This window comes from Vulpes vulpes, chromosome 14 (genome assembly GCF_048418805.1).
Source record: "Vulpes vulpes isolate BD-2025 chromosome 14, VulVul3, whole genome shotgun sequence".
NCBI classification, from domain to species: Eukaryota; Metazoa; Chordata; class Mammalia; order Carnivora; family Canidae; genus Vulpes; species Vulpes vulpes.
The window spans coordinates 121,521,206-121,547,139 of NC_132793.1; the positions used below are offsets into that span (position 1 = coordinate 121,521,206).

The following is a 25,934-nucleotide window of genomic DNA, read 5'->3' on the forward strand; positions in this document are numbered from 1 at the left end:
AGGTGCTGACTCTCTTTTTTTCAGCTTTGGATCCTTGTCTCCAGCATAATATCTGGCACTGTAGTTAGTGTGTGCACCAGAAAAGCTTATTAAGTCACATAAAGCCTAACAGGAAAGGAGTATAGAGTGAAAAAGAGCAGATGGGCAAGGAATGAGTCTTGGGGTTTGAGAAAGGTGAAAAGAGAGAGTGATCAGAAGAGACATAATTCAACTTCATCAAAGAATATGTAACTTGGGGCACCTGTGTGGCTCAGTGGTTGAGCATCTGCCTTCCGCTCAGGTCGTGATCCCGGGGTCCTGGGATCGAGTCTCGCATGGGGTTCCCCGTGAGGAGCCTGCTTCTCCCTCTGCCTATGTCTCTGCCTCTCTCTGTGTCTCTCATGAATAAATAAAATCTTAAAAAAGAAAAGACTATGTAAGCCTATAGAATTGCCAAGGATATTAAAGAATCATGGAATATATCAACTGTCTAGAAGAAGAGATTTTGAGAACTGTGCAAAAGTAAATTTGAAATATATCCCTAGAAACAGTGTTTAAAGGTTGATCACATTGGGAGACCAGAGTCAAGAGCAGGAGCAGGGGACTAGGACCCCAATAATCGGATACAAACAATAGCAATCAACTTGGCTGGCTTGGCAGAAAGGAAACGTGTTGGAATACCAGCAGGTAACCCATAGAAACAACGGGAATGTTAGGCATTCAGAGATTGAAGATGAACAGGAGCTAAGGGAGGCCAGGCAGCCAAAAGTACAATGAAAGTCATGATGGGAATGGTCCGGTGAGAATGCCTCTCTGCTGGTATCACCACCACTAGACATTCCCTCGGAGCTTCCAGATCTATCCTTTGGTCATTCAGCTTTGCATCACTGTCCAGGATTGCAAGCCCTGACTAAGTGCAGGCCACGGATTGGTACTCTGGGTGCCAGGAAGCAGGGAGAAGGACGATCTGCCCCTCTGGCTTCCTGCATCTTTGAGAGCACCCCAGAGATGTCCCCATTGTTGGATTGCCAATAACTAAGTTTCTATGACACCAGGTTTCTAGGATTAGAGCCTCCACAGACTCTTGCTGCATGGGTTGGTGAAGGGGCTCACTTCATCTCTCCACTCTATGTCCACTGAAAATGGTGAAATCTTTAAAACTTGAAATTCTTCACCTTCAACTATTCAACCAAAATCTGTTGGACACTGACTAAGGGCCAGGCATTACGCTAAGCACTGATGATACCGTGGCACAGCCCAGCACGGTCTCCGCTTTCACAGAGCTGATGTCAAGGTTAAGGAGATTCTATACGCCCCCACCCCCCACCCCTCCACCTACCCTGTGGCATTAGGAGAAGGGAAATCTGGTTAAACTATAAACATTCACTAAGCAACTTTCATAGACCACATTTTATTTCACAAGAATCTTACTTTTTTCCTGATGAGAAAAACTGGAACTAAGAGAGTTTTAGTAACTGACCCACAGCCAGTTCCTGGCACAGTCAGGGTTCACACTCAGTTTTGTCCAGCGGGCTTTCCGGCACGGCACTTACCGGCTTTGGTGCACTGGGGAGTTTACCCCTGCTGGTTCAAGTCACAGATCAAAACTCACCTTGTTCTTTTACATTTAACATTGGAAACTGAGATGAAACATTTTTCCCTACGTTGTATAAGGTTGTAGGAGCTTGTGTGTGACAGTGTGAGTCACCCTCAAAGTAACACTTCAGCTTTAGTGAAATGTTTTTTGCAGTTAATGTGAGTGGGTTCTTAGGGACCATGAAGCAAACAAAATGGAATTTTACTGTGAAAGAGAATTACTAAATGCCAAAAGTAAGTGGATGACCCTATAATTTGTATTACCCCAAAATATAACTAATGGCAATGTAAAATTATAATTTGCAACATGTTTATGCCCAGCATAATAAAGACTAAATCCGTTTCGATTTCCAGCAGAGGAGAAGATAAATTACCCATGCCAGATGTCCAACAACCAAGCAAAATAACATGGAAATTTAATTTTTACTTGCTTAACTATAATATTTATGACTCTTAGAGTACAGATTTGGGTTCATAAAACAGTAAAGGTTGAAGCCATCTGCTTGATAACAGAGCAGACTGCGGAGGGTGACTCTGTATGCTGAAAGAATTTCTTAAGTGTGGAGAATCTACAGGCCAAATAGAATGATTTATTCTGTTCATTCATTGGATGCCTTTATGTGATGGCCTTTTGCGCAAGGTCTGGAAGACCTGATGATAAAACATATACAGACCAACCTCTTCTCCATCTTTGCACAGATTCTCCTCGCCAGGACCATCCTGCCTCCCTTGCCTCTCCTTGCAGATCTCCCCTCCTCTTACCCTGCCTTTGTCTAGCTCATGCCAGCCCTCACTTCTGATCTCAGCTCCACAAACACTTCCTCAGAGAAATTATACTGGGCCTCCGAGTCTAGGTCAGTTTCCCTTCTTACCCTCATAACACCACACATCTCTCCCTGTGCCGGCTGTCACTACTGTTATTTTATTTGTGTTATTTTAAAAGAGATTTTTATTTATTTATTCATGAGAGATACAGAGAGAGAGAGGCAGAGATATAGGCAAAGGGAGGCAGGCCCCTGTAGGAAGCCTGATGTGGGACTTGATCCCAGGACCCTGGGACCCAGGACCCTGGGGTTCACGCCTTGAGCCAAAGGCAGATGCTCAACCACTGAGCCACCCAGGCATCCATATATTTGTGTTATTTGATTGATATGGTTCCCATGAGCCACCTAGCTCCTTGAGATTAGGAACTCTACCTAATAATATTCATCACTGCATCCCCAGCTCATAGCATAGTGCATATGGGGGCACAGAGTAGGTACCAATAAATATTTGTGAGAGAAATACAGTTCTACATTGACTATGTGGAAAGTACAGCTGCTGTGGTGTCTTACGAAGACCCTTCAAAAACTCATCCCCCCTAAATTATAACTGAGATCAGAAGTGAGGGCTGGCATGAGCTAGACAAAGGCACTTCATCAGCTTCATTCCTTGGAGTGCCAAGGATATCCACAGTGTGAATGAACTAGGAGTTGAGACAATGGCTCAGAATATTGGCAGCTGTCTGTTCTCTTTAGTCGTTAATTCTAGGTAATTTTGCAATCATGTACTTTCCCATCCTCATTTGATTTTCACACTGGCCAGATTTGGAACAGCTGAGTGGTTTTAGGATCACTGTTAACAGATGGAGCTTTGAATGTAGTAGAAAGTTGGCTCCTTGAATAATGGAAGTCTATTTCAAGCTGCCATAATTGGTTCTATTAGCCCTAAAAAGCAAGTAGCTATCTTGGGCTTGCACAAAGTGCCCAGGTTTTTATGTGCTAAAAAGGTCAGAATGATGCATAGCAACGCTGAAGTTTTGGGTTCCTGGGGCAGTAAGAAGAAATAAGACTGGAAGGTTTTTTGGAGCCAGATTAGAGAACTGATTAAGAATCACCAAAAACCATCTGAAAATGTCCGCATCCATCTTGACTACGGTCATCTGGGAGGGTTAATGTGAATTCCTTCTTTTCTAGGGAAGCTCTTATAAGGAAAGCCGGTACTTTGTGGGTACCAGGGTAGACATTATTGCCATTGGCACCACAGAGTCATAGCTGAATCTCCCAAAGTACGGGGAGAGGAAGGAAGCGCTAAGGTCCCCATTTCCAAGGTCAGCCATCCTGCTGAGCACCAATGCGGCCCCACCCAATTCCAAAAATACCCCTCGAGTGGGCTTAAAACGATGCTTGAAAAAATACTCTGTTTTACAGTTGGTAGTGCTTTCTGTTTTTCAAAGTACATCAAAATATACCTTAATTACCTCAATTACCCTTACCTTTAGTTTCTTCCACGTAGCTTCAAGGCAGCCACACTAGCTTTGCTGACGTCGCAAGGAAGTTCAGGTGTTGTACCCACTGCTGAACCTTTAAAGAGAACCTGTGGGGAGAGGCCAGCGGGGGCTGCCTCACTGCTCCACCCACCAGGCAACACGAGTGCCTCATGTAGGTGACTACTTGGTCCAGGGCCTTCCTTCAGGCTTGTAGGCTCAGCCTTCTGTAATAGCGGCCTACCAAAAAAGATCCATTGTGTGATCCAGCCCACAAAACAGGTTAATAAGAGCAGAAGGCCAATGCATTAATTCACAATGAGCAACACAATCGAGAGAAAATATGGACCAAAACACTTCAGACAGCTAACACGTGTGTCCTCTCTCCATAGACAAAACCATGTGGGAAGTCAAATCACGGCTAAGGCTTGTTTGGTAGGTCTTAAAAGTAGATTCCTTTGCCAACACAGCTTGACAGGCCTTCTCCCCAACTTTAGGGGTAGCCTGACTGGCTCACTTAACAGAGCACTTTTAACACATAATAGGCTTTAACTTCGTTTGGAGTGATTTCTGAAGACGACTTTGCATGTTTCTGTGTAATCATGAGTTGATTTTACAGGCCAGCTCTCAGAGGACAATCTTATTTTCTTATCCCCAAATTCCTAGGTGGCACCTCAGAGTTGACTTCTTGTACTGCTTGCACCCCCACACTTTTATTAAGAAAAATGAAACTCAAAGAAGTTAGGTGTCATTCTTTCAGTCATTTAACACATTTTCTTTTTAACCTGTTATGGGTCATGCCCCAAGGTTGGTTTTGGGGAAAATAAGTTGCATAAAATACAGTCTTTGTACACAAGAAGGCAGGCAAATAAGCAGTTGCAACAAAATCGGATAAATTCACTATCGGGAAATAGAAGTCACAAGATTATAGTCTGGATCCCTAGCTCTGTCTACTACTCCTTGTTTTGTTGGTTGTTATTTTATTTCAGCTTTCCAATTTCATACCCAAGTAGAGCTGAACAAGTAGTTTTGTAAGTACAAATATAAAAAATTGATGGATCGATGAGGCAAAACTCTCTAAGCAGCCAAGAGATTCCCAGCTAGGATGGGGAGGTTTTAGATGTACCATCACCATGGGGGATGCGCCTTGTCTTTGACATGAAAATCATCAGGAAGCAAAGTGAAGAAAAAACCTTGCAAGTTTCCATTACTCAGTGGGAATCAAAAATTACTTTGGAAGGGTGAATTAAGGTTAGATACCAGATGTTATAGACATAAAGCACTTTTGAAAAGTGATAGAGATCTAAAAAAAAAAAAAAAAAAGAAGAAGAAGAAGAAGAAGAAAGGAAATATCAGAGGGCCATCTGGACATTGTCATGGCCAATGTGACAGGGGCTTATTCAAGAATATAAAGCATGGAATTTTATTTTTTTTTATTTTTTTAAATTTTTATTTATTTATTTATGATAGTCACACAGAGAGAGAGAGAGAGAAGCAGAGACACAGGCAGAGGGAGAAGCAGGCTCCATGCACCGGGAGCCCGACGTGGGATTCGATCCCGGGTCTCCAGGATCGTGCCCTGGGCCAAAGGCAGGCGCCAAACCGCTGCGCCACCAGGGATCCCAAGGCATGGAATTTTAATTCAAGTTTCTACTGCTGGAAATTCATTTTGTGTACTAGATTCAGGCAGGTCAAAACTTATACTAAGGTTCTTTTTAATTTTTAAGGCTCTTCCAAGGTTCCTGAAAAAAAAAAAAAAAGTCAAAGAAGTATTTGGTTCAGACCTTTGACAAAATCATGAATAGACTTCTGTGAAGATTTAAAATATTCCTGACAGCTTCTGCTGCCTTAACTAGTCCTGGTGAATTAATATTACTTGAAAGAAATTCTATTTCCCAGTGTAGAACCAGAATAATATCCCACTCATCTTAGCTATTCTGAAGAAGGCCTACCTTTTTGCCTTTTTATCAATTTTTCAGAAATTTTCCTGTTAGCATATAAGTTACATTTCTTTGGATATGAGGAGAAACAGAATATAATGCACTATTAGAAAATTATTTTGGACTAGCCATCATTTTGACAGATGATAGCTTTATATAGTAAATTATGGTTACACCGTATTATCCAACAAATAACTCACAAATGATGAACAGTTTGGCTTTCCAACCAAAAGAGCTCTGCTAATTTTCTTTGATAATTATTTAATGTCATGAATAGGTTCTTTTGATATTTTATCCATAGAAAGAACTGCCTCCAAATCTCAAATTCTGTACATAAGATACTTTGTCAAAGATTACCTAAGCAATTATCTGCATTCTGAAGCCTTAATATGTATCAGAATCAACTTGGATGTCTGTAAAATTTCAGGCCCTTGGACCATTTTGAAGAGAGATTATAATTTAGTAGATTTGGGACAGGGTTCTAGAACCTGCATTCTAAACTCAACTTCTTGTGGTTTGCAGGCCAAGGGTCCATTGATCACTTTATTCGTTTTCTATTGTGTGACAAATGACCACAAATTTGAAGCCTTAAAATAACACTCTTTTGTTATTTCAGTTTCTGTGGGTCAGAAATCTGGCCATAGTTTTGCTGGATCTTGGGGTCTGACAAGGCTAAAATCAAGATGAGAGCTGGCCTCTATTCTCATCTGGAGGCTCTACTTTATTTTATTTATTTATTTATTTATTTATTTATTTATTTATTTATTTATTTATTCATGAGAGAGGCAGAGACATAGGCAGAGGGAGAAGCAGGATCCCCATGGGGAGCCAGATGTGGGATTTGATCCCAGGACCCCAGGATCATGACCTGAGCTGAAGGCAGATGCTCAGCCGCTGAGCCACTCAGGGGTTCCCTGGAGGCTCTACTTCTAAGCTCATTTAGATTGTTGGCAGGATGCATTTCTTTGAGGTTCTATACTAAGGGCCCTGGCTTCTTACCACCTGTATGCCTGAAGTACATCAGCATCCAGAGGCCACCTGCAGACTCCCACTAACTGACCTTTCCATAGACAGTTCACAGCATGGCAGTTTGCTTCCTGGAGCCCTACAAGAGATCCTCTCCAATTTCGGGTGGGCCCAGTCTCTTTTGTAAGGGCTTTTACCCCATGAGGTCAGGCACACCCAGAATAATCTCCCTTTTCAGTAACTCAACATCAACTGATTTGGAATGTTAAATACACCTGCAAAAATCTCATCTTTGCCATATAATGTAACCAAATCATAAGAGGGGAATCCCATTCATGGTCCTGCACACACTCAAGGGAAAGGAATTAGAAGAGGCATTGTGCCAGGGGGTGGGAATCTCAGGGGCTGTCTTAGAGTTCTGCTTACAACACTCACCTGTGGAGAAGGTGAGACTTAGAAAGACAAAAATCACAGATTCCTAGGAACTTTCCGTGTGAGACAAATTGGGCTTATAGAATTATCCCCATAGATGTGGTTGTCCTTATAGACAATAAGGTAAAAATAAAGGATCCTAAGGTAATCAAATGCAATGGGTCTGTGAGGAAGAGAGCAAGGAGATGAGAGCTTGGTGTCCATGTAAAAACTGGTCTCATTTTCTCACCTTTGTCCCAGCCAGTCAGGAAAGCTTTGTCAATCACTTTTTAGAAGGCTAAATATTGTGTAAGAAGAAATTCTGGCTTTGGTGGTTATTTTAGCATTTTCATAGGAATGGAAGGGTCCTCAATGTCTGTTGAAATGGCCCCTAAAAGGCATCATTCCTGCCCCTTAAAGAGTAGTTGCTACTTTTTAACATCTCTAATTAACATTGATAATTTTATGGAAAAATTTACAAAAACTGATACCAGAGGAAATAGAAAATCTAGACAAAACCATTATCATAGAAGAAATAGAAAATTTGTCAGTTATCCCTCAGAAAGTAACAGAGCAGTTCATGGGGGAATTTTTACCAATCACCAAATAATAGATTTTCTTTTTTTTAAAAGATTTTATTTACTTATTTATTCATGATAGACACACACACACACACACACACACACACAGAGGCAGAGACACAGGCAGAGGGAGAAGCAGGCTCCATGCCAGGAGCCGGACGCAGGACTCGATCCCGGGACTTGAGGATCGCGTCCTGGGCCAAAGGCAGGCGCCAAACCGCTGGGCCACCCAGGGATCCCCGAGAATAGATATTTTCAATGTATTTATTATTGACCATAGAAAAGAAGGCTGCTTCCAAATTCTATTGTAAAGTAAACATTAATAATATTTTAAACTAAGAAAGATTGTGCCTAAAATGTAATCATTGAGCAATATTGCTTATGTATATAGATGCAAAAACCCTAAACAAATATTATCAAAAGAACCCAGTAGTAGCACAGTTTAAAAAATATATGTATCTGGGCAGCCCGGGTGGCTCAGTGATTTAGTGCCGCCTTCAGCCCAGGGCCTGATCCTGGAGACCTTGGATTGAGTCCCACGTCAGGCTCCCTGCAGAGAGCCTGCTTCTCCCTCTGCCTGTGTCTCTGCCATTCTCTCTCTCTCTCTCTATCTCATAAATAAGTAAATAAAAAAAAAATATATATATATATATATATATGTATCTATACATACATATATACACTCCTACTTATTCCAAGACTATAGGAACAGTTTGCCATTAGGAGATATCTACTAACATCACTCATTAATAGATCTAAGGGAAAATTTGTTTGGTTATCTTTCTACATCCTAAAAATGCATTTGACAAACTCTAACGCCCATCCTTCATAAAACTCCCAACCAATAAAAATAAGATAAACAGGTACTTCCTTAACATGATAAAATATATTTATCTCAAACAAAAACCCAGAATTATATTTACTAGGGAAACACTAAAAGCATGTCTATAAAGCCAGCAATTTTCAAGACTGTCCACTGTTGCCACTTTACCTACCATCATCCTGGAAGTACTGGTCAACATAATTAGGTAAGAGACAGAAATCGGAAAGGTAAAATGATCACTTTATGTACCGGAAAATTTAAGAGAATTCTCTAGAAAAATTTAAAAGTAAAATTCAATAAGGGGCAAGGTATGAAATTAATACAAAAAATCAATACCATTCATATATTTAAACAACTAGTTAGAAGATATGCTGCATTTAAAACAACCATAAAAGGATAAAATAACTAGGAATAAAATTAATATAAAGAAATGTGTAAGAGCTTTCTGAAGGAACCCAGAAAAATGCTCCTGAGAGACATAAAAATGACTTGAACAACAACAAAATGGTATATCATGTTCTAATAAAAAGATGAATATATAAAGTTGCCAGTTCTTCCTAAATCATAAACAAGGTCATTTTAACATCATGATGAAAAATAAGCTGTCAGTAATAGCCAGATAAAAATTGACAGTGAAGACTAAAGAAGAGAAGGATCTGTTCCATCATGGTACAGGCACATAAGTAGATAAATATATTTAATGAGGGGCCCCTGGGTGGCTCAGTCAGTTAACTGTCCAACACTTGACTTTGGCTCAGGTTGTGATCTGAGGGTTGTGAGGCTGAGCCCTGCGTCCAGCTCCCCTGCTCAGCATGGAGTCTGCTTAAGATTCTCTCTCCCTCTTCCCTTCCTGCTTCTGCTCTCTCAAATAAATAAATAAATCTTTAAAAAATATATATCTAATGAAATATTAGAAAGTTTAAGACTTGAGCAAATGATGAGAGTCGCATATCTAATTGGTAGGAAAGAGAAGGATTACTGAATGAATGGTATTGGGACAATTGAATAACCACCTAGGAAAAAAATTTCCTTTTTTTTTTTTTTAAAGATTTTATTTATTTATTCACGAGAGACACAGAGAGGGAGAGACAGAGGGAGAGACAGAGGCAGAGGGAGAAGCAGGCTCCATGCAGGGAGCCTGATGTGGGACTTGATCCTGGGACTCTGGGACCATGCTCTGGGCCAAAGGCAGGCGCTAAACCGCTGAGCCACCCAGGGTTCCCTGGAAAAAAATTTTCTTACTCCAGAGTTCACACTAGTATGAGGGTAAATTTCAAATGGATCAATAATTTTAATGTAAACATGAAACCATAAAAGTAATAGAAACAATGGTAGAATTAATTTATAATCACAAAGTAGGGCTTTCTATCCATGACACAAAATTCAGTTAAAAGACTGATAAATATGACTATGTGAAAAAGAATGTACATAGCAAAACCCACTAGGAAAAAATTATTTGCAGTTCGTCACATATGATAAGCAAACTTTCCTGGTAAAAAAGGAAGTTCTAATAATTGATAGAGAGAAGATCATAACCCAATAGACAAATGGATAAGGATATAAATGGACTGTTTACAGAAAAGAAACTACAAATGGCTCTTAAATATATGAAAGGTTGTTCAGTCTCATTAACAATAAATTCTTTCAAAAGAAACTTTTCTTTTGATGTCTACTATGTGCCAAATAATATTGGCCTTCTGGGAGTAGGAGACACAGCAATGAGCCAAAGAAAGATCTCTGTTTTGTTGAGCTTACATTCAGGTGGCAATGAAAATTAAAGTTACATGGAAATGCCATTTTCATCTACCAGATTGGTAAAAATCCAGAAGTTAGATATATTCTGTAGCAAGGGGCAATAGGCATTCTGCATTCTCATACTTGGCTAAAGTAAACTAAGAGGCTAAAATGAGTGACAACTTCTATGATATGTAATTTCAAAGTTACAAATATACAAGCCCTTTGAGCCAGCAATTCTATTTCTAGGAATTTTTCCCATGGATTGCTTACATATGACAGAAATGACAAAAGTACAATGTTTATTGCTAGTGTGTTTGCAGTATGAGACTGGACACAATCTAATAGGATGTGTTTGAAGACAGGATGATACATCCATATTATGGAGTACCAGGAAATTGTAAAAAGAATGAGGAAGCATTTATGGAAAGATCTTAGCCATACCATTAAATATACATATATATGTAGAGTATGCTACCAGCTGTATGAATAAAGACAAAAATAACATATATGTACACATGAAAGTGTAAATCTATCTACCTATTATCTATATATCTATCCCCCCGTATCTAAAAGCCTTGGTTGCCTGTGGCAAAGAAAGGAAAGAAGGAAGAGAATTATCTGGTGTGGTAGAAAGTGATTGTCTATAGCAAATGGAGTAAGAGGGAGACATTTTGCTGAATATTCCTTTATAGTTTGTAAAATTGTAATCATGTTTATGTGTCCCTTATTCAGAAAATTAAATCCCCAAAATAAGTCTTTCTTATTAAATGTTTTTCTAATTAAAATAAATAATTCCAAAAAAAATTTTTTTTTAAAGTATATAATTCCAAGAGATGGTTTGACAGTATTTCTATTTTGGTAACCTATTCCAGTGTTTAATCATCTTCATGAATAAGAAGCATGATATTCTTTTTTTATGCATATGGAAATTTCTTTAAAATTTAAAAGCGTTTTTGATAAGCATCATATTCTTGATTACACTTACGTCTTTTTGATTTGTCTTCTTCAGAAGCAGCTACTCAAACTTCTCTTTAAATTATAGGTCACCTCATTTCCATTCATGTCCATGGCTTTGTATAAAAAGTAGAGACATCTGTGAAGCAAAAACCACATGTATTATGTAAAACTCTAGTTTCAGTATAAAAACTAGAAAAGCAAGGCCCCAGATCCCAGTGGAATGAAAGAGATACCATATGCCATGGGCCTGAAATTTCATCTCCTACCTTGAAGTCAGCTGCAGATAATATTAGAAGGATTTGATGCCACATAGTCTTTGAAAAGGAGGACAGACTAGAATTCATCTGATTTGTAACTTGGTTTCTTGGTAAAATTGTCCCTGAAATCTAAGATGTTGTTAATAAAAATTCTTAGGGACCTATTTTAACAAAATGCAGAGATGGAAATGTTTGCAGTCAATTTCCATACTAAAGTTCTATTCTTTCTACTTGGCATTGTATGGAAAAAATGGTTTTCTCTGCTTTGCTCCTCCTTTAACAGTGCTTCGGGGCTTGTACTCAGGAAGTGGGGAGAGAGGAGAAATGAAAAAAACAGAGTTAAGAGAAATGGGTAAAAGGTATCACAGTTGTAGGCAGGAAATTCAGTGAGTGATGGAAACTGCCAGTATCCTTGCCAGATGGAGGGCATGATTCTCTTAGTACGTTGGAAACTGTTGGATCTGTTTTTGCATTGCTATGAACTAAACACAGACTGGAACAGTTCTCTTTCTTAAAAACTAGAGACCAAGCAAAGGCTGCCCTTGAATCAGGTCAAGAAAGTGCTTCCTCCAATACCAGAACTAGAAGTTACTTCCACGGTGCATCCGCAAGATCAATATACACGGTGAGTGATGATTTGGCCTTCTTAATGATTTGCCTTTATCCAATTAAAAACATAAAAAAAACATGAAAAGACCTGAGGAGGTACAGTTTACCCCAGCCTCCCAACCTTCTTTTCTATCTGCGTGTAGGATACAAAAAGTGATGAACTTGCAAAAGCAGTTTATATGAATTAGATGACATGAAATAAAATCACTATTTCTTCCAAGGTCTAGGAAGTACGAATAAACTAATCTCTGTGTGTTAAACAGCATCTGCCCCTGAAATGTCAGCTCATCCCTTGGCTGTTTCCGGGGTTGAGTCATAGATGATTCTAGCAGGCCAATCTTTGTTTCAGTCAGAACATGAGAGAAGAGAGAATGCAAATTTATAAGCCGAACTACCCACTGACCCTCAATTACTGAAATTAAAAAAACTTTCCTCGACATAACATATGATGACCTAATTAACATGCACCGATTTTCAGGTGCTGGACTCCAGACTGTGGTCAGAAGTGTCTTAGAAATGGTTTTTCATTCATTCAACAAATATTTATTAAGTAGCTATTATGTTAAGGCACTATTGATAGCTATTGCAGAGGGTATAAAAATTATAAGGAAGAGGGGAGACACTAGCATTTACTAGTATCCTTCTCTTGTGCTTGGTGGCGATAGGCTACATCGTTTACTCTTTTTTATTTTTTTTCAGTTCCAGGCGTAGAATTTAGTGATTCAAAACTTACATATAACACCTGGTGCTCATCACAACTGCCCTCCTTAATCCCCATCACCTATTTCAACCATCCACCCCCACCCCTCCACCAACCTCCCCTCTGGCAACCATGTTTGTTTTCTATACTTAAGAGTCTGTTTCTTGGTTCTCCCTTTTCTTTCCCTCCTATATTTGTTTGTTCTGTTTCTTAAATTCCACATGAGTAAAATCATATGGTATTTGTCTTTCTCTGACTTATTTCACTTAGCATAATACTCTCTAATTCCATCCACATCATTGCAAATGGCACGATTTCATTCTTTTTTATGAAAGTGGTATATCTGTATCTCCCTATTTACTCTTCATGATACTTGGGTAGTTACCAGTCAAGATTCTAGCAGGAAACTAATAATATACTCAAATTGGATCATTTGAGGTGAATTTAATAAAGGGTCTATTAACTCAGGATGTGGGAAAATCCAAAAGGAGAGCACAGCACTGAAAACTAGTAGTAGTAGGGCACTGCCACTGTCCCTAAGACTAAAGTGGCAAGGAACCCAGAGAGACAGAGGCGCGCGCGCACGCGCGCACACACACTCTCTCTCTCTCTCTCTCTCTCTCTCTGATGGACTATGTGGGGAGGGCTACTGATAGGAACTGTGATTTTTAGTCAAGTGACACAACAGCCTGTGATTGCCCTGAAGAGAGAGAATACTTCAATTTGGCTGTCCTGTTCTCTTTCCTCCATGTGATAGTACTTCCCATTGGTCAAACCCAACCAGAGCCAGAAGACACTGGAGCTGGACTGAAGCAGTTCATATAGATTGGCTTCCCAGGGTACCAAACAGGGTGGCAAAAAATGGAATGCAGATCTGGAGAAGCAACCAAAGGGATCGAGTGTAGGTGGCTCAATATGTCAAACTGGAAACTAAGGGCTAAGGAGATAATTGTGTTCAGGATTAGAGAGAAACAGTTCTTAGTGGAATCAGAATCTGCTATTGGTTCAGAAATTGTTAGGTAGACTAATGTAATCATACAGTTGTTTTAATGAAATATGATGTTTGATACCTCTCATTCCAGTCCTTATTCTGGGATGCTTAGCCTTGCCTATGAGGAGATTCTCTTTGTTCATTCACCTAATGCTTTTTGACACCTACTGTATTTCCAGAGTTCTGCTATTCATTGGCAAAATAACATGCAATCAGTGGGGAAATCAGATTGAGGAATCCCAATTCCAACAGAATGCCAATAATGTGATAGAAGTATCACAGGGAACTCATGGAGCACAACGGAGAGACCCCTCATTCTGAGGAAATCCTGCCTAGCATTTAGTAGATGTTCAATAAGTATATGTTGAATGCATGATTAAGTTCCAACTTTAATGTCTCTTTAAAAGAAACTTGTGTGTAGGGGGCCCCTGGGTGGCTCAGCGGTTTGGTGTCTGCCTTCGGCCCAGGGTGTGATCCTGGAGTCCTGGGATTGAGGCCCACATTGGGCTCCCTGCATGGGGCCTGCGTCTCTCTCTGCCTGTGTCTCTGTCTCTCTCTCTGTGTCTCTCATGAATAAAAAAATAAAATCTTTAAAAAAAAAAAAAAGAAAGAAACTTGTGTGAACACTTACACTTTCATTCTATAGAAGAGGAAAATAACCCAAACATACAGTGGTGACAAAAGCTCAAGGAGACCCTAGGTTTCCTGGGTCCTAGGCTGAGGAGTTGTTACCACTAACCACACTGTCTTCCTAGGCTTATTATGGAGGTTCCGTTGCCTAACACAGGATTGGAAAGAAATGTTAATTAGTGATATTGGGAAGGTTTTGGGTATTCTTATTAGACACAGTTTTAATAAATGGTTTAAAAATTATTCTCCACTAATTCTTTTCATTTTTGTGTAAATAATATTTGTCTTTTTTTCCGTTTCAATCTTCAGAATATCCTTATGAATTCCTCTGGACCGTTTGGACTGAACCCTTTTGAAGAATACTCATAATTTTACTTTGGGAATGAGTTAACTAGTAAATATATGGGTTCAGCTGAGAATTCACAATAGGAAACAGTAGGAATGCTGACTGGTTGATGAAAACTGGCTCAAGAGCATTCATTTGCCCCACGAGATCAAAGAAATGAGGTTTTTTTTTCCAGGAAGGCATCATGAGTCATGGAAAACAAGCTGATGAAACCCATGGAAACAACAAGGGAATGCTCACTGTCCTTGCATATCTGTCATCCTACAGCTTACAATGGACCCAAGATTTAGATTTTGAAAGGAACCAAAACCAGGATCAAGGAAGAAAATCTTTTCTCTCATTAGCCCACATTGCAGATTCTCATGTGATAGGTTTTCTTATATAGATGGATTCTATTTGGTAAATTACTTAACAGTGCCTGGGTTGTTTGTTTATACATTTGTTTGGATTTATAAATTTTGCCTCCTTTCAGCACTGAGGATGTTTTAAAAAAAATCAAAGATATCAAAATAAAATGAATTTAAATGAAATACTAAGTGAAACTTGAATATTTAAATCTAATAGCAAAATGTTTCCTCTGATTCTTTTTGGTGTCATATTTTTCATAGCTGTTACTGATGTCAAGAAAAATGATAGTTATTAATTACAATAAAAGCACATATAGACAAAAGGGCATCTCTTAACATTGAAAAATAGAAAAATATCTTTCCAGAGTTAGGGTAGAATTTAATCAGTTGGCATCGATATATGGTTACAATTGCTTCTCTGAGCAGATTTCTAGAGTTTAACTGCAGGGTCAGATTTAATATTAAGTGACCTAACAGGCATGGATGATTCAGCACATAGAGGTTTTCCCTTGTACTCTTTTCTTTCTTTTTGCTAGACCACAAACTGAGATTCTAATCATAACATTTAGGGGTTGAAGATTTGGCAAATGGAATTCTAGTAGCCTCACTTTTTATTGTCTTTGTAAACTTGATTAATAGGTGAGTCAGGCTCAGGTCTGGCATTATTCAGCAGGAGTTTAGGGGTATCACACTCCATGAAGGATGGATATTATACAATTTCTGAGAGGCCAAATTATTGTTTCCTCGCACACTGCCTATTATGTTCAGACAAATGACTTGAAAATCAATGGGAACTTGGCTTACAAAAGGCATAAATTAAGCTTCAAATTCTGTTAAATTGTGGCAGCTTTCTGGAAGCTAATTTTGCTTATTTATTGAAATAATAGACTCTAATAGATATTATGAAGCGTTCGAACATGTAGATGGCCTGCTGTCTGCCTACAAAGAGTCCAAAATCTGGTAGAGGAGACGGGGCATGCATACTACTAGTTATAATGCTAGACACAATAGGGTAAGATAAATGTCATTTATAGTCTCCACGCTTCCCACTGAGAATTCACAGGCCAGTAGAATCATTTCCTATTGGAGGTAAGCAGGGTAGGCTTTTCAAGAAAGTGGGTTTAGGCTGCACTGAAAATGGTTTCTCTTGGTCTTTTAGAAGAGGTCAAATTTCTCAAGGATACACTTTCTCAGCCCCCATAGCCCTTTTCATATCTGTTATTTACATTTATTTTCATGGTTACTAATTTATTCTGTTGCCCTTTCTAGACTGATTCTGCTCACCATAATATCCCTGGCAGCTGGTATGATGCTTGGTTCACAGAAGGTTCTTAATACATATTTATTGGATAAGAGACTATTAACCCCCCTGTATATCAGGCACATGTCCTCTATAGTCTCACTTCTTCCCTCCAATGACTCCAGGAGACAGATGTCTTCGTCCCTAAGGAACCTCAGCCTGAGAAGCTCACCAATTTGCCTATGGTCTCAGGATTAATATGTAGTTTCTGTCCTAGATTGAAGTATATAAAATACATACACTTTTGTATCTATATTTAATAAACCTAAATTTTACAAAAGACAATTATCATATGAATTGCATTTTCCTTTCTCCCTCTGTCAGTAGATAGCTTCTGTCTGTCTACCTGTCTCTCTTTTGCTCTCCCAACTTATTTCTTTCTGTTCATGTAAAACATGATAGAATAAAGACTTGAACACAATTTTCTGACAATTTATTCTCATAATTTGACTTTGATTGCTTCCTTCTCTGTTTCTTTTTTACTCCTCTTTTCTGTCTACATCTTTCATAACCATCTCTAACTATTGGTGCTATTCTGATGGATGGTGATCTTAGGACAATGAGGGGGAGGAAGTTCTTACATTTTAAAAATCTAAGTAGGATATATTATCAATTAACCTAGAGGTATGACAACACAAGGTGCATCAAAAACCCCTCTGTGAACTGGAAATCGTGTACTTTAGTAAAAGCAAAAGAGTCTAGAAGTTTCTGTGATTTGAAGGACAAGGTGAAGTGTACATGCCTAGCTAGGAAGGGGGAAATCAGAACATTCTGGTGAAAATATACTTCATAAAATCCTCTGAATAAGTCATTTTCCTTCCTGAGAGTTAAGGCTGTTCCAGAGGGAAATATGGATCTACCATGGCTATTTACTGGAAGAAAATCATTTTGCGGGCTATCAGTTGAGATATTTTCATTTGTAAATAATAACAGGCCCAAGTCAAAACGCCTTAAATGATAAAATGTATTTGTCTTACCTAACAGGAATTCTGAAAGGAACACTTCCAGAATTGGTGAATTCAAGAACTCCCACTGAAATACAGCCAGGTTTCCCCCCATTTTCCTCTCTGCCCTCATCAACTTGCTGGCTTTTGTCTTCAGGTGCTTTGTCTCACGGTTCCAAGAAGAGATGAGATGGTGGTACCACAGTGCCAGCAACCATCACATCCACAATGCCATTTTTAAGAGTAAAGAAACCTTTAAAATTTTTTTTTTTAAATTTTATTTATTTATGATAGTCATACAGAGAGAAAGAGAGAGGCAGAGACACAGGCAGAGGGAGAAGCAGGCTCCATGCGCTGGGAGCCTGATGTGGGATTCGATCCCGGGTCTCCAGGATCGCGCCCTGGGCCAAAGGCAGGCGCCAAACCGCTGCGCCACCCAGGGATCCCTTTTTTTAAATTTTTTTTTTAATTTTATTTATTTATGATAGTCATACAGAGAGAAAGAGAGAGGCAGAGACACAGGCAGAGGGAGAAGCAGGCTCCATGCGCTGGGAGCCTGATGTGGGATTCGATCCCGGGTCTCCAGGATCGAAGAAACCTTTATAAGAAGCCTCCCCCCTCCCCCCCCCCCCAAAAAAAAGAAGCCTCCCCAGATTTCTCCTCATGTCAGAGCATCTAGAATTGGATTATGGATGTGCTCTTACACCAACCAATGGTGAGGGAATGGGGCCATTGTTATAAATTCAGGAGGATCAAGATTTGCCCGGTTCTTAAGGTGGGGAAAGGAAATGACAGTTAGAATCAAAACAGGACTCTGCAAATATGGAAGACAGAAGACTGGCAGGTGCCTCTGTGCACATGTCTCCTCAATTCCAGGGAGATGTGAGGAGAGAAATTGACTAAAAATAAAACCCAGGCTTGGTTTTCCCCAGAACAATCCCTTGAAGCATGTTAAGGCTACTCTTCAAGTATGTGCTGTTGCCCAAACTTTCATGATGGGTGTCCACAAAGTTGTCATGGCATCATAATCTCGCTCCAAAGTTCTGTTTATTTTCAGATGGGCTGTAAAAATAGCCCATCTGTTTGCACATAGAAGAGTGGTATCAGTGTGCAATATTACAAAAGCAGGCACAACGTCCATAGTGAAGAGCCACATAGTAGGCATTATCTTTCTTTTATAACCTTATGCCAGTTTCCTCTTAGGGAATTACCTCTCACCCATGGAATGATGTCTTGACAGGACAGTAAATCAAGGTTTCTTGTCAATCAGCCAAGGGGTGACATGTGGCCAGAGGTAGACCACTTTGATCCTCTATGTCAGGACTTGGATTTATGGGTGCAATGATGTACATGTGGAAAAAAAAGACTTGGGTTTCTTCATTCCAACAGCAGAGTTGAGTCATTTCTGCTTTTGGATGCCCCAGTACACCCCGAACTCCCACCCAACTGCTTTGGTTCTGAGCTTGCTTCTCCAGCCTTCCCTTTGATTCTGTGAGCTACCAATAATATCCTTGCAGAAAGATCCTTTTCCTGCTTAAGTTTCCAGACTTGGCTTCTGTTGCCTGCTGAATATAACATCTAACATCTATTTTATTTCATAAAGTCAGGATGTCTGAACTGTAGGAAATCTTAGAGATCATCCGGTTAACTCCCTCGTTTTACAGCTGAGGAAACTGAAGTCTCCCAGGCTTCACCCAAGTTCACATCACAAACTTCACCTGTGACAGAATTGAGATGAAGGCAAGGTCTTCTTTGCCCAGGGTCCTAGAGTCTGCTTTTTATTTTAATTCCTTTTTAGTACAAACCACAGCCTCCTTCTCTGTCTCTTCTCTCTCTCTCCCTGCAATACTTAATAGAAAATAGTGGCCTAAAAATCACCCCCCCCCGCCCCCCGCCAACTGACAACTTGCTTTGTATAGTTGAAAAACTTGTTTCAGAGATAGTCCTTTCTGGGATTTGGCATCTGGTAAGGACAGGCATCAGTTTATATCCTTATATGGAGCCTTGATTCTTCCCAGCTATCTTTAAATGTTTATTTTCCCCTTACATGAAAATAATGTTGGGAAAGGAAGTGGTTTGCTCTAGGGAAATGTATGGGCTGAGGTTCTCAAAGTGATTATTTACCACTATCAAGTCTGTCTGACTTTAGCTGTGTGTATTTGGAGAGAGCCTTTCTTCTTGCACACTAACAGATAATATATCTGCTGTATTTTTTTTTCAGTTGTTTTAGGGCAGTCATAGCTCATGCAATCACTGCCAAAAGGGCCAAATGTTGGGGTAGGAGTTGGGTCGGGGATTAATAATGATAAGTGAATCTTCCCTTATCTGTGGGGGATATGTTCCAAGATCCTCAGTGGATGCCTGAAACCATGGATAGTGCCAAGCCCTATGTATACAATGTTCTTTCCTACACATACATACCTCGAGTTTAATTTATAAACTAGGCACAGTAGGAGATTAACAGCAATAACTAATCATAGAGAAAAATTATAACAATACACTATAATAAAAGTTATGAGAATGTGGTCTCTCTCTTGAAATATCTTACCGTACAGCACTCACCTTTCTTCTTGTAATGGCGTGAGATGAGAAAATGCCTCCTTGATAAGATGAAATGACAAGAACCACTTAGGCCTTACAATGTAGTGTTGGGCTACTTTTGACCTTCTGCTGATTCCTTGGGAGGATCACCTGCCTCCAGACCACCAGTAACTGATCCCAAGGAAAGTGAAACCCTGGATAAGGGGGCAGGACTGTAGCACTAATTATGTGCCAGCTACTACTATAAGCACCTAGCAGGGATTGGTTAATTGGTTTTGTCTTGTAACACTCACAGCTATACCTTCTATCCCCCTTTTGGAGAGTTAAAATGCACAGTAACGACCTAAAACGTTTGCCATGTCCTTGCAGTTAAAAAAAAAAAAATTTTTTTTAAAGGTTTACTCGTGGTTAAAGACATTTCTCAGGAAAATCCTTTTCTTTTTCTTCCCAATTATTCCTAAATACCAGTACTGAAGCAGGAGGTAAGGACTATTATCAAAAACCCCAATTTACAGGTGGAAAAGTGAAGGCAAAGAGAGGTTATGTAACTTACTCAAGATCACACAGCTATTAAGTGGCAGAGTAGAGGGGAACCTGGGTGGTACAGTTTGTTAAGCCTCTGACTCTTTGTTTTGGCTCAGTTTTTGAGCTCAGGGTCCTGGGATGGAGCACCTCATTGGGCTCCATGCTCAGTGTTGAGTCTGCTTGACATTCTCCCTTCCTCTCCCTCCCACTCCTGTCTCTCTCTCTCTCTCTCTTTCAAAAATAAATAAATAAATAAATAAATAAATAAATAAATAAATAAATAAATAAATCTATCTTAAAAAAAATAAGTGGCAGGGTTGAGAATAGAACCCAGAGAGTCTAGGTTTAAACTCCATGCTTTTAACCCTCTACTCTGTTGCATCGTAATCATGGACTCTCTCTTTATGTAGGGAAGATTGGTTTATGTTTCTTAGGAAAAAAATATTGTCCAATACAGACAAATGCCTTCTGTAAACACTTCCAACGGGGGTTCTGTATCATGAATTTCTGTGTTTCGACAATGCTTGGAGGGTACACTACAAACAATACTCTACCACAAGTATTCTTACACCACAAATGCTTCTATCTACCCGTGTATCAAAGTACCTTCATAGAACTGAATCATTTGGTGACTGTGAGAAGAATTGCACAGAATGAAGCTTTTGGCTCTAGATACTCATAAAATAACTCAACAAATCATTGTTTCATCATTGTTTCATCGATTACTTGAAAGAGTTAAAATCTTTTCACTCATTTCAAGATCCTCTGTGGTGGAAGATAATAATGACAATGCAAAAACAGCCAAATATTGATGAAGAAAGGCTGTGAATTGAGTACCTGAAAGTCTCTTTCTACTCATTAGGTTCAAAACATATTTTTTGACTTGAAATTTGCTACACAGAGACAGGAAATCATCTCTAGTCCCCTCCCTATTTTGGCAAACGGACAATATAGGTTTTATTTTTAAACAATGTAGCATAACAAAGTTCCACTGTGTCAAAACAAACAACAGTGCTTAATAATTACATCATAGCAAGATTTTTTTTCTTATTTTATTCTTTATTCAGAGTGAAAAATTCAGTAGGAAAAAAAAGTGTTTTAAAAACTTGTCTATTTTATTCTATCTAAATAACAGACTAATACCAGAAGAAAAGTTTTCCATTATTCAGTAATTGTTACTTTTTTTTACAGAACAATTAATGTGAGCAAAAACGATCTTTTTCAATGGCATGTTTTAGTGCCAGAAATTCCATCAGAGACAGAAATCACATAGGCCATATTCTAGACAATGTTCTCATTTGGAATGGATAATGGTGGAGGAGCAAGAGTGAGGTCAGAAAAGGACATTATCCTGCCTCTCTTGAGAACCAGTGGTATGAGCCCTGAAACTCAGGTTGGCCTACCTGTGCTCCAAACAAGCCAGTGTTTGAAAGTCCATCTTTCCTTCGCATTTAATTAATACCACCACAATATTTGAGCAGTGTGGAACCTTCCCTACCATCTCAGTACCCAGACTTAATTTTTATTAGCAGTTTTTTTTTCAGTGAAATTTAATTAAAGCTTTAGATGGGCTCCCTTTCAACATATTGCTGAAGTGCAGTCTTTTAGTTATTCATCCACTTGTTAATATATCAGCTACTTTATTCTTTATTCTATTCTTTATTTTACCTGTCCCATAACCAAGACAGGTAATCCAGACAGTTATAATGCAGCCTGAAAAGAGCTGGGCGGGGGCTTACGTCCTTGAGGAACTGTTTTCATCCGTCTTTGAATTCCTAGTACCAAACCAGATGCCTGATATGGAAATAACCCAATAAATGTTTGTGGACTTAATGAATGGAGTGTGATGGTACCCAGACAAGGGGCACCTAAATGGAGGAGGAAGACAGAACTGAGGGAAGACTTCCTGGAGGAGGGGACACAATCTCTTCCAGGAAGGAACACATATATAAAGACACCTGGGTGATGATGTACAGGAAAGGAGGCCCTACATCAAGATCTATGTGTTCTTCAAACACACACACACACACACACACACACACACACACACACACATAGGTGCTGACATGCAGGAGACAGAAATATGCTCTCTTTGCAAATAGTAATAACTATGCTATTCTCTATTTCAAGGACATCACAGTAATTAATATGTGACAGAGATGGCCTTTGTTAAACTTGAGAATGCCAGAATTCTGCAGGAGAAATTGACAATACTGTGATCTATTGTGATATTTTTCACACTATATAATTTGAGCTTGTAACTGCTTAACCAATTAAAGATTAAGTGGGCAGGCCTTAAATGCTACTGCACAACTGAAAGAATGATTTATTACAGCAAAGGATATTGGAATAGAGGGAAGGCAGATTGCAATCAGAGGAGCACCATTGCAGGGTGTTGTTCACTGGTGCTCCGGAACCAGGCTTTCCTATTCAACCTGGAGAAAAGCTGTCCCTTAAATCCACCTTCTAGAGAGTTCCAATGAACAATAACTAACTAAAAGTCCCTATAGTTTAAAAAAGGCACGTGTGTGTGTGTGTGTGTGTGTGTGTGTGTGTGTGTGTTTGAAGGGGGGGTCTCATTAATGGTTAAACACACTTTTTAGGAAAATCCTTTTTTTCCTCCCAAATTATTCCTAAATACCAGTTTTTGAATCATTGCAGTAAGAGAAGACTGAGACACTGGAGGATTTATGGAATTTCATCCTACCTTTGGGGTTATACTATAGCCAAATTTTTAAAATCCAGTCAAAAATAAATTCCATTAAATACAGTTTCAGTTGTGCTAATGATGTTATACTGATTTTGGAATGCATTGTTCTATGATGTCATCAGTATTGTTCAATACTTCAATCCATGAGGGCCCTTCATGAGCTCCAGCTATGCATGGTGGCAGTTGCATATGTTCAATTGCCACTACATAGAGATGAGAGGGGGCATGGTGCCAGGGGCAGTCCGTAAGAATCTCTGTGAGTTTGACCCTTGAGTTGGTAAGGAATTGATGAAAGTGCTGGAAAATGTAGAACCAAAGTGTAAAGGATTTGTTTGGGTATTTTCCAGAATACTGAGGCTAGTCAGTGAAGGTTTTAGTCAAGGGATTTCTCAGAGAGTCCGTCCCAATCCACTTCCATGGAGAAGTACTAGGACCTGTGCTGACATCAAGTTAGTGTTATGGAGGAGGAAAAATAATTTCCCCCCTACCTTTCTGAGTTCTTAGCTGAGACCCTTATAATAAAAGTCAGAATAACAAGAGAAAAACAAAAACAAGTTTATGACCTTGTAACCTCATGTAACATTAGTGATACCCAGGGGAAAACGAGTAACTCAAAGAGGTGGCTTAGTTCAGGCTTATACACCATTACTAGGGAAAGAGGAGGAAGATACAGACCTCTTAGGAGAAAGCAAGTGATTTTTAGGAAAGATGAGTGGGCCCTGAAAAGAACAGATGGGAGGTATGATGGGTTGTGATGAAATCTGCCTGGGTGTGGTGTCACTTCTAGTCTCCTCTCCTATAGTTAGAGTTTACCACCTCTGGTTTGATGAATCTCCAGAGGAAAGGATTTATGACAACTAAGTTCCTCTTTGGGAATTTTAGGCAGATAAAGGGAGTGCAGAGGAAGCCTTTCCCTGCATTTGCTGTTTTTCAAGTGCCTACAGCCCAAAGTAATCAACATACCGAAGCACCATATTTTGAGGTGTACATCCTAAGCCCCACAGTCACATAGTGGGGTGCCATATCCTGCTATCCTTCAATATCTTTTACACCAGTTCATAGAACAGAAAAGAAGAAAGTGAAACAAGACTGAGGCAATGGGATAACGGAAGATACAAAGAGAAGTGATAGAACTTGGCAACTGACTGAATGTTGAAGGTGAAGAGAAGCAGCAGCCTAGGGTGGCAGCTAGGCTTCTGACAGAAGTAACACCATGCATCCAACATAGGATGTAGGAGGAGAAAGAAAGATGATGGATTCGATTTAGACACATTCAGATTAAGTTTAGTGGGATATCGAAATACTGATGTACAGGTGTCTGGTAGGAAGACAATTCCGGTTAAAATTTAGGAGTGATGTTAGGGTTCCAGGTAGAAATTTGAGTGTCATTAGCATAGTGGGTGTTTGTAGAACCATGGGTATACCTACTGGATTTCTTGGCTCAAACTGATTTACCTAATTTTGGATGGGAGAAAGGCAAAGTGAATTTCAAATTGAACCCTATGTTGAGACCTCCTGGATAGATATATGAATGGATAAGTGATTGAAGAAAGAGTATAGGTTCATGAACATCAATAAATGTTCTCTTTATCTCATGATTTACTTCCGTTTTAGCTCTGGTTAAGAAAAAAAAATGACTACTTCAAAAGGCAAAAGGGCAACATTTGTGTGCAAAATATGGAGGACTTTATTCCTGCTTTTAAAAAATCCTTTCCTAGCCTTTCATTTTTCAAGCTAATTTGAGACCATTTGATGTATTATTCTCATTACGTGTCAATGACCTAGCAATGACTGACCAACTACTGCCATTGCAGCAAATCCCGATGGAGATGACCAGTCAAGTGACAGACTGGGTACTGGTCAGCAAGCAAACATGTTATTTTGCACCTGACTTCACTTGAGTAAATGTGAGTCTTCATGTTCCTTGCCAAAGACCAGGTGGTTTTAAAAGAAAGAGAGATGTGGGATACCAGGCATTGGTTTGTAACATCCATATCTTAGATAAATGGTCATATATGGTCCCAGGAGCTGCAGGACAAACAAGACTCCTTAGTAATCAATCACAACACTCCCCGCAACTCCCTTCCATCAAGGTAATGTACAGGGCAGGATGGAAACAAGTCTTTCATTACCACTGATGAATCATTTTTACCTTGCCAGGGAAAGGTAGTTCTGACCCTTCATGAATCGTTGAGGAAATGCTTAAAACATACAGTTGTGGCCCAAAATGGCCAAAATGTTTTCACACCTCACTACAGCCACCAAATAGTTTGGGCAATGCCAAATAAATTGCAAATCCATTTTGTAGTTCAGGAAGGTCATTAGGACTCAGATTCGTTTTCTACTGAGACTTTGCTTTGCTTTCCATTTATTACTCTCCTTTGAGTGAAATGGAGCCGTAGGAGGAGAGCAGAGACCTCAATTCATTCAACCCTGACACATTATTCGTGTCTACGATTTCGCCATAAATTTGGAGGAGAGACAGAAATTGCAAATGCAGGGTTTTAAATCCCCTTGTGCTACATTTGTCAAGAAGAGCAGATTGTAAACTGCTTCTTGCAAATATGATATGCATTTGGGCATCAAGCTAATAACTCTGAACCACAGACTCATTTATTTGTGTGGTGTTTCCCTCCAGAAGTTTCTGAAATTGCTTCTGTTGCCATTATGTATCTCAGAGCTGTTTGGGTTTAGCAGGAAGATTACAGAGACTATCTGGCTAAGAAAGAAAGAGTCCTTCTCCAGTGAGATGAAAATGACAAATTTTTCTGTTTACATCATCACAGTCTTTACAAATTA

The 25,934-nt window shown here is 39.4% G+C and overlaps 1 protein-coding gene across 1 annotated transcript in view; it reads left to right on the plus strand.

Annotated features, from left to right (window-relative positions):
• Nucleotides 1–15,298, plus strand: part of TMEM156 (transmembrane protein 156) — a 53,274-nt gene extending 37,976 nt beyond the window's left edge. Inside the window, exons 6-7 of the mRNA XM_025997689.2 lie at nt 12,015–12,117; nt 14,732–15,298. Of these exons, the coding sequence (XP_025853474.2) occupies nt 12,015–12,117; nt 14,732–14,744 (116 nt within the window). The 3' untranslated portion in view covers nt 14,745–15,298. The remainder of the gene's footprint in view (nt 1–12,014; nt 12,118–14,731) is intronic.
• The last annotated feature ends 10,636 nt before the right edge of the window (nt 15,299–25,934 follow it).